This window comes from Monodon monoceros, unplaced genomic scaffold (assembly GCF_005190385.1).
Source record: "Monodon monoceros isolate NGI ecotype Baffin Bay Population unplaced genomic scaffold, NGI_Narwhal_1 Super_Scaffold_6, whole genome shotgun sequence".
Taxonomy (NCBI): Eukaryota; Metazoa; Chordata; class Mammalia; order Artiodactyla; family Monodontidae; genus Monodon; species Monodon monoceros.
The window spans coordinates 5,578,169-5,592,087 of NW_021703783.1; the positions used below are offsets into that span (position 1 = coordinate 5,578,169).

Sequence of the window (13,919 nt, forward strand, 5' to 3'; positions counted from 1 at the left end):
CACACACACACACACACACACACACACACACACACACACACACACACTTCCCTTGAGTTTTGATCCCCTTGAAAGCCAACGATTTCACCCACCCTAGGACCTGAAAAAGAATCTTTCTTCTTTCTTAGCAATCCACACGGCCATTCAAAGTTGGTTTATTTTCAACCTATGTCTCTAGCAACATAAATATTTAATTATAATCCAAGCCTTCTCCCAAATATCTCCAAAGACAAACACTGCTTTAAAATGTTGAGGCTGACCAGGCCTTATAAATGTTCTATCAAAGATAAATGTTTTTCAGTATTTATTACAACAGAATTTAAGCTGCATGAGTTCTGTACTATGTTAACATGTTGGGCCCTAAGGAAGAGAGGAAAACTGGAGTAAAATCACTTCAGAGAGATGAATAAAGATTCAAAATACCAGCTTGATCCGGTAGAATAAAGTATTGGGAGTGGTATACGGGGGTCTCCAAGATGTTAGACAGAGAGCGACAGTGACTCACTCATTCTTTCTTGCAATGGACCCACCGTTTACCCCCATCATGTGCCAGGGTCTAGCTATGCTCCACACCCAGCCCCAAGCCCCACACACAAATTCTCACCCCGCCAGGCCAAATTTCCAATCCCCTGGGCACTTCTCTCTTTCACCAGTGTCCTGGAAAGCGGCAGGCTCTGCCAGACCACAGGAGAAATCAAGCTGCCTGTGACGGAGACCCACACAGGCTAGAACCTTCTCCTTCAACCCCGGTGGGAGCCCGGGGGCAGTGACCCATGACTCCCAGTTACAAGAGCCGCATCCTGGGACCTTGGCCATGGCCTGAGGTGTCTGTGCCCCACTGCAGAGTCAGGGGCTCCACCTCTCTTCCTGCCCTGCATCCCCATCTCCAGTAAAAAAGAAATCTGACTTCCATAGATGCCTGTCCCCGGACTAGATGCCACCTCCAAGGATAAGAAGAGACCACGTCCTTCCTTCAGCAAGAAGAGGTAGAAAACCTAAATCTCTTGAGAGATATTTCCTGGAAAAGAAATACAGCCTGTCCTCAAAGACAGAGAAGCAAAGTAAGTAAGAACAGGACATTCTTCCCCAAACCGACACTTCTGGGCAGGCCCCCAGGTTAGACAGTAAGACCCATCACTTCGGACAACCAGGGGGACTGTTTTACCAAATCTGGCAGCGCTCAGGGTCCCCAGGGTTCAAGGTGATTTTCTTCCCGGGCGCTAAGCGCCGGCCGGCCGCCTCGCACACAGGGCAGTCTTCAGGGTTGACGCAGGTCTGCAAAAGCTCATCTAAGATTTTCCCTGCATGAGAAGCCTCTCGTTAGGAGCCAAAGTTCTCACCTTTCCCACAAGGAAGACTCTCCTTGCACTAGAAGGCCTGTCCCAGCTCTGCCTGCCTCCCCCAAGGGTCCCCTCACAGCTTAGGGAGCATCCTTCTTTCTGAAAAATTAGGAGGGGGTGTTCCTTCCCCCACCTCGCCTCCTCCAAACCCCAGGACAAAGCAAATCTTATCTCCAAGGGTCTTTTTGCTCCTCCACCGAAGGAGATATCTGATAACTCTAGATCTGTGCTATCCAATACTGTAGCCAGTAACCACATGTGGCTGGTTACGTTTAAATCTCAATTAAGTAACATTCAATAAAATTGAACATTCAATTCCTCAGACACATGAGCCACATTTGAATAGAACTTTCCCAGCACTGCGGAAAGTTCTACCAGAAAGCGCTGCTCTAGATGATACGCCCATAAATAGACCCCAGAAGCACTGCATGGGAGCTCAGCTTGACAAAAACCACAGCTGGCCTGGCTCTGGTGGAAGGACACGGAAACACGACCTAGGGTAGTGGGGCTGGGGACAGGGCGCCACCAGGCGAGGCCGAGAAGAAGCAGTGCAGGGAGCCAGCTTTCCTGAGGATCATCCCAGCCCCGCACCCCTTCCCCGCGGGGGCCAGGGCCTCACCCGGAGGGCAGTGTGCGTGACAGCCCTCCACACACTGCACGGGGCAGGCCAGCGGCTCAGGGTGCTGGCACGTGACGGGACAGGCAGGAGCACAGCTGTTGTAGCGCCACTCACACTGGTACCCACTGTCCCGCAGGTTCCGTTCCTCGCAGCTCTGGGCTGTGCAGACCCCAAAACAGGCAGGACCGTTATTAAAGCACCGGGCAACCCTGGGCAACCCCAGACAGACGGCCCCAAGGAGGGGATGAGGGTACTGGGGAACTACGGAGTCGCCCACGTGAGAGGCGTCTAGGCTTTGAGAGCCCCTGAGCCAGAAGCCTCGTGGTTCTGAATCCATTTTCCTTATAAAAATGATCAGCCACTTACATGCAGGAAGGAAGACACAACATAAATGTCTGAGCTGCTTGACCACGATGGCAAATGTGATCGTGTCTAATCACAGACACTCTGACCACCTTCTTCTCTTCGTCACTGCTCCCTCTTCTCCATTTCCTTGAATCTCTCTCCCCATTGCTCTCTCCCCGTCGCTGTCTCCAGTCCCAGGCCTCCTCATGCCCATGCATGCCTTAACCCCCTTCAGCCTCGGCCATCACCCCCGCATGGGTCTCTGTCTTCTCCCCCACCAAGGTGCCCTTCCTCACCCCCCAAGGTCTAAATGCGCGAGGGGGGAGGGGCGTGTCTGAGACCACGAGGGACAGCAGGACTCACGACACAACGTGGCCGTCCTCCAGGCCACCACCTCGCCGTGCCGGGCACACACGTGGGCGTAGGCAGCGATGGTGTCGCAGAAGCAGGCACAGTCCCCGACGGACTCGCAGGAACAGGTGTCGTAGATGCAAACATCCAGGTATGGCTCGGGGTCCACCTGCAAGGGAGATGCAGGTGGCCTGGGCTGCACTTGGGGACTCTGGCTCTTGGTCTGGGCGTGAATGTTCCAGTGGTCAGAGGAGGGACAGGGGCTCCAGGCAGAAGGAAAGATGTGAGGCAATGGTCCCAAGGAGGAAATGGGTAAAAAGGCAGAAATCCTACGTTCTTATGTGGAGTCCAGCAAGAAAAGGGGAAAAAAGAAACCTTGCTAGCCTCTCCTACAAGAGATGTGCCTGAGAATTTTTCAAAAGAACATTCCTTTCTGTCCATCTGTCCACGTACCTGCTCAGCCATCCATCCGTCCCCATAAGCCACTCCCACCCTCTTGGGTGTCTGCGTGTTTTACATAAACACCACACACACACACACACACACACACACACACACACAAACACACTCTTTCCTGGCCTCCACTCAGCAAAGAGACTGAGGAAACACATCAGGACCACTCACGCTGTCTCGCTGAGATGCTACAGGCTAGCGTGCTGGACCGCGGCCGGCCCAGTGCTCCTGGACTCCGACCCTAAATCTCCCCGGAGGGGAAGCCCACCGTTGGTCCGTGCTCAGTCTCAGGAGCCACCTCTCACCTTCGGCTGCCCCAGACATGCCCCCCACACCCACCTTGTTCAGGGCAGTTGTGGTGAGAATGAATTCGGACGTTAAGCCGGTCACTGTGCCCAACAGCCCCGGTTTCCCTGACCCTCTCACTGTCTCCGCCCTTCCAGCTCAGGTGCCTCAGGTCTCCACCAAACCAGGGGATCCTAAGTATCCTTCGGGTCCTGAGGGATTAAAAATCACTGGATGGACCGAAAGAGCTGAGACACAGGTGTTCAACCAGTCACTCCCACGAGGGAGGTGCCACGGAGCAGCACGTGTGTGTACCTGGCTGTGTGTGTGTGTGTGTGTATGTACATATACATATACACACACGTACCCACACATACACAGGTGTGCGTATATACATTCATACAGAGATAGAGAGAAAATTGCATCGAAGCTTGTTTGGGGAATTCCTTGTCACCTTGTGAGATAAAGACACAAAAAGAACCTGCTGTAGAGCACAGGGGACCGTACTCAGTAGTGTGTGACGGCCTATATGGGAAAGAATCTAAAAAAGACAGTGTACACATGTCTATGTACGACTGATTCACTTTGCTGTACAGCAGAAACTAACACAACATTGTAAATCAACTATATTCCAATAAAAAAAGTTTTAATAAAATAAAATAGAAAACCCACAAGCACCTACTGTGGAGCACAGGGAACTCTGCTCAATACTCTGTAATAACCTAAATGGGAAAAGAATTTGAAAAAGAATAGACACATGTATATGTATGAGTGAATCACTTTGCTGTACATCTAAAACACAGCATTGTTAATCAACTACGTTCCAATATAAAATAAAAATTAAACAACAACAAAAGACACCGAAAGAAGCCATAGAGTGCAGGCTGAAAATCTTGCTTCAAGACCAGAAAGGAGTTTCCGTGAGACAAGACCTGGGAACGGGGGCAGCGGCGCGGTGCCCGGGGCCAGAGACACGGTGGGCATGGGAGAAGGAAGCTCCCGCTCTGATGTCGGAGACAAGATAATCTGTGGGCGACAAACCCTAAGACTGAGGCTGGAAGAGCAGCAGCATTGGATGCCCAAAGAACCATGCAGAAAAATGACCTGCCGGGCACTGCTCTCCTCATACACCCTGTTCTTTCTGTTCCCCAGCCTGAAGCCAAGAGAGGCGAGCAGCTGCAGACGATTTCTGAGGCTCCTGGAAGCATCCACAGCTAGAAGCGCCTGCCCCCGGGGGCCCCGCCGCCCTCACCAGCCTGTTGCACTCCCGGAAGATGTCGCTGGTGAGGACGCTGCAGGAGGAATCCACCATCGTCTGCTTCAGGACGTTGTTGTGGCAGGTGGCAGGGGATGGGTCCAGTGTCACCTGGGGAACCGGGCAGGAGTACACAGATGGACCCGGAAGAGTCAACCCGGAAGGGCTCCAAGAGGCCCTCTCCCCAAGCTCTGCCCCCGCCAACAGGCCATAGCACCCACCGCCCACGGTCCGCACCACGTCCCCGACCTACTTTCTGGGTGTCGGCGCACCGCGGGCTCACTTTCCAGGAATTCCCGAAGTCCACGGGGTCTTCCTCCACTTGGAGGCTACTGCTGGTGAGGTCGTTGTTCTGAATGCCGTCAAAGTTCCCACACAGGCCACACACCTGCTCCTGGGGGACCAGTTGGGAGCATAAGCTTTGCAAACCTCAGAGCAAACTCTGAGTCAGGAAAGCGAGGGTTCCAGGCAGCATGGGAGGCAGGCTCGCCTGAGGAAGAGGAAGGTGGGAGGGGACAGGGAGGGAGACCAGGGTGACCAGCAAAGTCTTGACCTTGCCAAGGCTTTTGCCCGGCGTCCACAATGACCTCACGTTAAGGTTAAGGAAACCAAGGTCATTCACAAAGAGAGGCAGCCCGCCCATGTCCCTTGGATGGCCAACTAGGCCTCCAGGGCCCCGGTGTCTGCAGTATAAACCATCCGCTGCCCCAGTAAGGGTCTGAGCAGAAGAGGCGCTGGCCCAGCATTACACCAATGAGAGTGTGAGAAGTCTGAGGGGGGAACGTTCTAGTCCTACTTGACCGTGGACAGGTGAGTCCCTTACCTAAACAACTGCAGCCTGTTCGGAGCAGGCTGGCCAGCACTAAACACCCCCAGGGCTGACATAATATCTTCCTCAATTCCATGTTCACCTATCATGGGCTGCAGGACACAAGTCCTGACCGACTAACGAATGAATGGGTGGAAACCATCCCATAAGAACCCTGGACAAAACCGGAGCTATTTGGCCTGGAAAAGAAAAGATGCCATGCTCTTAGAACAAATTTGGAGCCCTGCCTCGGGACAAAGAGACGTGACTTATTCTATTTTGCTGGGAAACATGGACAAAAGGACAGAGATCTTTACATGGCCCAACAGCCCCCATGGCACGGCCCCTGCCCCGTCCCTGCCCTTGTTAACTACCAGTCACCCCAAGCCCCTCCTCTCCAGCCACCCTGGCCTCCGTGTCCAAACACAAACACCGTCCACCTTAGGGCCTTGGCACCTGCTACTCCATCTGCCTGAATTCTCGAGTCAGGATATTTACGTGGCTCCTTCCCTCCCTTCCACAAAGACTCCACTCACACCCTTTGAGACAGGTCTCATCAGACCAACCAATCTAACACACACAATATCCCCACTAGAATATGATCTCCACCAGGGTTGTTGTGGACAAAACCATGGTGCCTGCAAAGATATCCATGTTCTCATCCCCGGAAGCAGGAACATGTTACCACACGTGGCAAAAGGGACTTTGCAGGTGTGATTGCGTTAAGGGTCCTGAGATGGGAAGACTGTCCTGGATCATCTAGGTGGGCTCAGTGCAATCACAGGGTCTTATAAGGAGCACAGAAGTCACAGTGAGAAATGAGATGTGACAGAGAGAAGCAGAGAGAGTGGAAGACGCTATGCTGTTGGCTTTGACGATGGAGGATGGGACCACAGCCAAGAGATGTGGGCAGCCCCAGAAGCTAGGAAAGGCAAGAAGACAGATTTTCCCCTAAAGCCACCAGGAGGAATGCAGCCCTGCCGACCAATTGTATACTTTTGACCTCCAGAGCCAGAAGATAATCTATTTGTGTTGCTTTTCTAAGCCACTAAGTCTGTGGTAATTTATTAGAGCAGCAATAGGAAACTAATACGAAGTTAGGATACATATAAATATATAACCATATACATATGTATATATATTTATAATAGTTCTTTCCCTGCTGTGTCCACAGTACCTAGAACAGTTGCTGGGAAGGCCTGTCCTGCCACCAGGGCAGACAGAGCACTTGTCACATTCATGCCCGTCAGAGAAAATGAAGTCCCAGCAAACCATCGGGACCTGGACGGATACTGCGAGCCGCTTTCCCCAAAGCAGGTGCTGAGCAGTTTCACTGCAAGCGTCGGCCGATGCTGGCCTGTGGCCCCGTGGGAGGGTGCACCCGGAACGCTCTGCAGAGCTGTGATAACATCACGCATGACCGTTTGCCTCTTGAGGTTAAGAAACCTTGAGAACAGCTGTTGCCCGATCTTTTCTTTCCTTTCTTTGTGGACATAAACTGCTTGCCTAGCAAGGCCACTCAAGGGACTGTTTGCAGGGTCCGGGAACCCTCCCTCTTTCTCAGAAAGAGCCTGTCCCGGGAACAGCCAAGGTGAACGCTAACCCTTGAGTCTTATTTGCAGCGGGAGGGAGGCTGGACTAGGTGACCACCCGCCCTCCCCCAAGACGGGGGGCGGGGGCCGCGGACTGCTGCCCAGGAAGCTGAAGATGCAACCGGACAGGATGAGGGGGAAGCGGAGAAGGGCCACCCACCTGGTAAGTCTGCTTCAGGAACACAGAGATACCCAGGTGGCGGTCCCAGACCACGGAGAGGGCCTTGCCCAGCAGCACAGTGATGTACAGGCCGGACTCCACCACCTCAAAGTAAGTCTCATCCTTCATGGACCTCTTCACGCTCACCTGAGGGAGGACGCAGTGTGAGACCAGGACGGTGATGGTCAGGTGTAAGGCCCAGCTCCACCCGCCCCACGGCCCTCCAGAGCCGCTGGTCATTTGCCCCGTTCGGCCAGAGCTGCGTCCATCTTGCCTACCTCTCTCCAAGAATCCTAGGATAAAGAGGTGGCGGCAAAAACATAATTACGAGATTAAAAATACAATGAAACCTACTGGCAGAAGATCACCTATCACGTCATGAAAAGAATTTTTTGGACACTTGATCATTAAATACACATGGTCCCCTAAAGATGTTTTTAATGTGGTGATGGTTTTAAGCACCTCTAGGCAACTGATTTAAGATGGACCTAGAGACTGTCATACAGAGTGAAGTAAGTCAGAAAGAGAAAAACAAATACCATATGCTAACGCATGTATATGGAATCTAGAAAAATGGTACTGATGAACCTAGGGGCAGGGCAGGAATAAAGATGCAGACGTAGAGAATGGACTTGAGGACACGGGGAGAGGGAAGGGTAAGCTGGGACGAAGTGAGAGAGTGGCATGGACATATACACACTACCAAATGTAAAATAGATAGCTAGTGGGAAGCAGCCGCATAGCACAGGGAGATCAGCTCAGTGCTTTGTGACCACCTAGAGGGGTGGGCTAGGGAGGGTGGGAGGGAGACACAAGAGGGAAGGGATATGAGGATGTATGTATACATATAGCTGATTCACTTTGTTATACGGCAGCAATCATTGTAAAGCAATTATACTCCAATAAAGATGTTAAAAAAATAAATTAATTACATAAAATAAAATCCCTTATTGGCTTATTAAAAAATAAATCCACCCCTTTATTAAAACGAGCACTAGATTCTCCCCTTTCCTCCCATCTCCCACTCGAGTTGCCGTCAGCAGGAGTCACAGCTGAACAGGGAGACAGGGAAGCTCGGCGCTGGAAGCAGGAATCCCAGACTTCAGCCCCCAAAGGACCTGAGCCCTTGACTCAGCTGACTCGCTGCCGGTGCCGAGCCCTCCCTGCCCGTTTCACGGTACTTGGCTGACCATATAACCCATAAGACTGAGGCTGACGCTAAGAACCTGTCACCCCTTCACCAAGGTCCTCTCCCTGGGGACACACCACAGGCAGAGCCTCCCACTCTATGTCACCACTGTCATCTGTCCTAAGTAAAACTGTCCCTGAAATGGACACGGCTGACCCAAGTCAACAGGTCCTGCTTGCTCCACAGCTATCTTCTCTAAGGGAGGAGAATCCACCTCCCACCCCCTGGTATCAGCGGGGGATCCTCCCGGACCGGGGCACAAACCCGTGCCCCCTGCACCAGCAGGCGGACTCTCAACCACCGTGCCACCAGGGAAGCCCAGTGGTGGGTATTTGCCAGAAGGTAGGATGCGGGCTGAGGCCACAGAACAAAATGAAGATATGGGGAAGGGGTGAGCCCAGACCCAGGTCTCCCAGGTACCGATGTGGCCAGACCAGCACAGCTGTGCTCCAGGGACCCCTGCCACTTCAGACGCAGGTTCCTGGGCCTCACCCAGACCTGAGCCAGGACCTCAGGGTGGACCTGAAGGTTGGTGTCTTAAACAAGGTCTCCTGGGTGGTTCTCAGGTAGACCTCTGAGAGCCACTCCGTGAGCTCTTAGCACACAGGGCCTGAGTCTGTGCACTTTGAGCTCTTTAGCAAAGATTTTATCTAAAAAGAACCGAAAAACATAAAAGAAGGTAAAAATCCCCCCAAACACCATCATCTCCCAAAATATATATTTATATATGCGTGTGTATATATAACATATTGGATGTATAATAAGTGTATATACTTGTATATATACTATATATGTGTATATATTATATACATGTGTGTATATATTTTTGTGAATATATGTATACAAGTGTGTATATGTGTGTATACATTAGTATCTAATATATAATGTGGGTATATAATATATACTATATATGTGTGTATATGTGTGTATATATTTGTATATATAATATATGTAAACGGGATATATCTGTATATTATGTATACATGTGTATATTTGTATGCATAGTATACGTGCATATATGTGTATATACATTTGTATATATAATACATATAACTGGGTATATATGTGTGTATATTTGTATGTATAATATATATGTACATGTGTGTACATTCATATATATAATACATAAAACTGTGGGTATATAATACATATGCATTTGTGTGTATACTTGTATGCATAATATATGTGTATATGTGTATACATTTGTATATATAATACATATAAATGTGGGGTCTAATATATATGTATATGTGTGTACTGTGTATAACGTATTTGCATTTATAATGTATGTGTACATATGTGTTCATATATTTGTATACATTATATTTATATATATGTCAGTATATAATATATATGTATATATGTGCATATACATTTGTATATATAATATATATGTGGGCTATAATATATATGTATATAGGTGTATGATATATTTGTATATATAATATACGTGTATGTGTGTATATTTGTATATATAATATGTATAACTGTGGGTATATAACATATATGTATATGTGTGTATGCATAGTATACTCGTGTGTGTGTGTATATTTGTATATATAGTGTGTATATAATACATATGTATATATGTGTGTGTATATACGTATTCCTATATGAAAGTCCTCCCACCCTCCCATCTCCCGTCGCCTCCGGAGGTCAGCCCTGGCTCTCCCAACGTTGGTGCAGATACGGTTACACACCCTTCTTCACATGTGTGTCGGCACTTCCTTCCAGTAAAATGGATCGTGTAATCTGTCACCACCTGCCACCCGCCACCCTCACAGGACGAGGCGAGGTCAGAGGATACAGCGCTACCTCATCTCTCCACTGGCTGCACGACGTTCCATCCACACACGTTCTGGACGAACACTCGGCATGTGCTCGTCATCAGCCGACGGAGGGGCGTGAGGGTGGAGGGACGAGCCCACACTCACCTCCCCATCAAACAGCTCAATCTCGCCTCCTTCCACCAGGATGGTGACGCGCCTCCTGCATTTCAGGGAAGGATAGCCGCACCCCTCGTTCCCCACCAGGATCCGGAAGGTCCCAGGGTTACTGCCACAGTAATCCTGGGGAAAAACAGGTGTCAGGATAGAAACACTATCCCTGCTACTCCTCCCCAGATCAGCAGACTGGCGTCCCATCACCTCAGGCCTTTGAAGGATGTGCTACAGGAGGTTGCCATGTCCACGTGTGTGTGAGAGAGACAGACAGACAGAGACGGAGGACACTCACAGGTGTGCCATCCTCAGCCATCACCTATGAACCAGGTGCCTACAGCCAGGTGGGGGGGTGAGGGGTGGGAGGGAGAGGAGGAGGGCCACAGGGAGAGGGAACGTGGACCCATCAGCCCACAGCTCCCCCTGAGCCTGTTAGTCCAGCCTCAGCCGGGGAACTAGCACAGTCCAGCCACGTGGCACTTGGCAGCTCTAAGTTCTGGTGGAGTCCCTCTGGACTGCTGGCCCAGAACTGTAACCAAAGACTGCCGGACCCAGCAACACCAGCTGAGCTACCGTCCCTAGCAGGGAACAGAGGGTATGGGAGCACTGGTCCTCGCTGGGGAATTGCATAGAAAGGAAGCAAAAGCGGACACGTTTCTGGCAAATATCTCCCATGGTGGCTATCGCTGTGATGTGATGGGGAAAAAAAACACCCAGCACAGAAAAGCTAGGGGTGGGCCTTGTTTCTGCCACTTACTGGATAATATTGAGTAAGTCACTTACCTCTCTGACCCTCAAACACACACACATACACATACACACACACACACAGAGGCACACGTACAGAGACACACGTTCATATACACACAAAGACACACACACATACATACATTCCACACACACGATGTGCCCCTCTGTAAGATGCAATCCGCCCACTTGATGGGATTGGTAGGTTAAACGGGTTTGTCTTAGGTTAACGGGATTGTGAAAGTTAAAAGAGGGAACGAAGGTACAAGTGCTTTGTCACCAGCTGAGATTTTTCTGAAGGAGAACGAGTTAAGTCCTGATAACACCTCCCAAAGGAGGAAGGGAGGAAAGGGAGGGGGGCCCCGGACAAAGTATCAGAGGGGACAACGGCACTGGCGGTGGGGCAGGAAAAGCAGCCCCACGAGGGGCACGACTCGGAGGGACTCCGACTGGCTCCTAGGCAGGAAGAGCTGGGGCGGTAGGTCTGACCGGCCCCTCTCGCTGCACTGAAATGTCGTGTTTTCTGGGTGCCCAGATCTGAACCTGGCTGGGGAGTGGAGCCCCAGAACTGGTATCACCCCATCTTCTGCTACCAAGGTTGGGAGGCAGACAGATAACAGAAAGACGGGCTTCCATAGACGATGTGTGGGAAAGCCCTAGAGGGTTCCTGGGTGTGGGTAAAAGCATTTCGTGGGGTGCACGCCCGTCTCCCCAGCGCACCGCCCACCTCTCTGGGGCCAGCCTGGGGCGCGGGCCAGAGGCAGGGGGCTTGCTCCCCGCGCGCTGGGCAGGCGTCAGGCTTGGTGCCCCTGTCCTCGTTGCCTGACTCCCGGGCCCTGCAGCTCTGTCTCTGGGGCTGAGGCTCCCTCGGGTCTGCGGTCCTCCCTCCAGCCCACACCGAGCCCCTCCCCTGATGCCCCCGAGAGCGGAGACGGAGAGACCACAGTTGTTTAAGCTGCGCAGAGCCCAGCCGCCTGGAGGACAAAGCGCTCGGCCCTCCTTGCTCACCCACGTCGGTGTCAACCAGCAAGAGAAACTTGCAGGAACCTGTGGGCGGGAAAGGGGGCCGAGCAGCCCTCACGCAGCAGCTAGGATTCCCCCAGGCCGCTCCTCGGCCTGCCGGGCAGCGGGACCTTCTGTACCCACAGTCCCTCACCGCCCCCCCATTCTGAGCTGCACGAGGTTAGAAATGAAAATGGTGGAGAATGCGATGGAATGGAATGGGGACTTCCCTGGCGGTCCAGCGGTTAGGACCCTGCGCTCTCACTGCCGAGGGCCCGGTTCAATCCCTGGTTGGGGAACTAAGATCCCACAAGCCTCGAGGTGCGGCAAAAAAAAAAAAAAAGAGAATAGAATAGAACAGAATAAAATAGAATAGAATCACAGGGCGGGAACCAAACTCCAGGGGTCATTTCAACCTTCCCTGAGTGGCCTGCTCACTGCCCAAGGATGCTGGCAGGAAGGGTGCTGGGGCTGAAATCCAGCCCGGGCTCCACTCCCCACTGGTCCCCTGACTGAGGCCGTGCCTGCAGAAGGAAAGGGAGCCTTCCTCTCGTTGCACTGTGCTGGGACTGGGGCGGATGGGAGCCTGCCCCACACCAAGGCCAGTCAACGAATGAGCTTCTGCCCCGTCCTGGGAGGTGTGCAGGTGAGCTGGAGGAACACAGCGGTCACTCGAGTCTCGAGGTCCTGCCTCTCCAGGAGCTGGAAAATCACTCCCGTAGAAACCAGCCCCCAGTGCTGTTTCCACCGACAGAATGGTGGCATCCGGTCTGGGAGCACACTCACCCCCGAGCCCTGCTCTCACCTGTGCCAGGACGTACTGGCACTCCCCGGGAAACAGGTACTTGAGCCCGTCAAAGGTGAGGTAGTGAGCCAGGCCCAGGGCGGAGCAGGTGGCATCGCACACGTGGTCCGTGCAGTTCCACTTCCGGTCCCGACAGACACTGGGAACAAGATGAGGGGGGTGAGGGCGGGGCCCTCGGGCGTCGGTTCAGCAAGGATGCCACCCACCCTCCAGGAGGCCTCAGGAAGCGTCGGGAGGGTGGTCTGCAGCCTGTGGATCAGACCTCACAGGGCCCCACGGTCATGAACCCACACATTTTTAGAGCACGGGGCCCAGGAGGAGAGGGAAGCCATGCTGCCCCCCACCCCCGTCACGAGGCAAAGAAGGGCCCTGGTTGGCTGAGGTGACCCAGGGACACTCTGTCACCACCTGCTCCGGACGTGCCAAAGCCCAGTCTCCCAGGACATCACCTGGGAGGGGCCACAGGGTCTCTACAGAAAAGACACTGAGGCCGATAGCCCCTCTGAGGCTAAGGGGACACACGTCCAGAATGGCAGGAAAATTCTGAGCTGGGGAAACAGTGACCAGCTGTGAGCTTCTGCCAGGAGAGGGTGGGCAGCAATGTGTGTAAACCCGCAGCGACTTGCCGGCTGCCCTATGGCCCCATCCCTCCACCCAGTAACAGAGCCGATATCAGGAAGCCCGACAGGGGCGGCAGCGGTGGAAAGCTCAGACCTCAGGCCACAGACACTAAGCCCCTTACTGCCCGTCCCCGTGGCCCTTCCCTAAAGCTGTGCACTGCCCCAAAGAAAGGCACGGTGAGTGAGCAGAGCCTGGGGTTGTGTGAACGACGGTCTCTTTCCAGGCAAGCACACTCGCAGTATGGCTGGGGGACAGGACAAGGCCAGAGAAGGACCCCCGATCCCGTGCCCTGGGATAGCTTGGTCACGCATGCAGTGATGGATATGGCCCTTATCTTCCCCAGGAAACACTGCTGTCCAGAAAGTGTCCCCATGGGGTGAGTACACGGGATGATAAAGTCTCCCATT

General features: G+C 52.5%; 1 protein-coding gene across 5 annotated transcripts in view; it reads right to left on the bottom strand.

Moving 5' to 3' along the window:
• The window catches only part of VWF (von Willebrand factor), a 155,074-nt gene that overhangs the window by 47,868 nt on the left and 93,287 nt on the right, over positions 1-13,919 (bottom strand). For all 5 annotated transcript variants that reach the window (XR_003791012.1, XM_029204364.1, XM_029204363.1 and 2 more), the window contains 8 exons: positions 12,892-13,030; positions 10,332-10,466; positions 7,209-7,355; positions 4,902-5,042; positions 4,646-4,759; positions 2,668-2,824; positions 1,960-2,118; positions 1,166-1,301 (listed from right to left, as the gene is read on the bottom strand). Coding sequence is in view for 4 of the 5 variants with exons in the window: in XM_029204364.1 (XP_029060197.1) it covers positions 1,166-1,301; positions 1,960-2,118; positions 2,668-2,824; positions 4,646-4,759; positions 4,902-5,042; positions 7,209-7,355; positions 10,332-10,466; positions 12,892-13,030 (1,128 nt within the window). In the remaining variant the exon portion in view is untranslated. The remainder of the gene's footprint in view (positions 1-1,165; positions 1,302-1,959; positions 2,119-2,667; positions 2,825-4,645; positions 4,760-4,901; positions 5,043-7,208; positions 7,356-10,331; positions 10,467-12,891; positions 13,031-13,919) is intronic.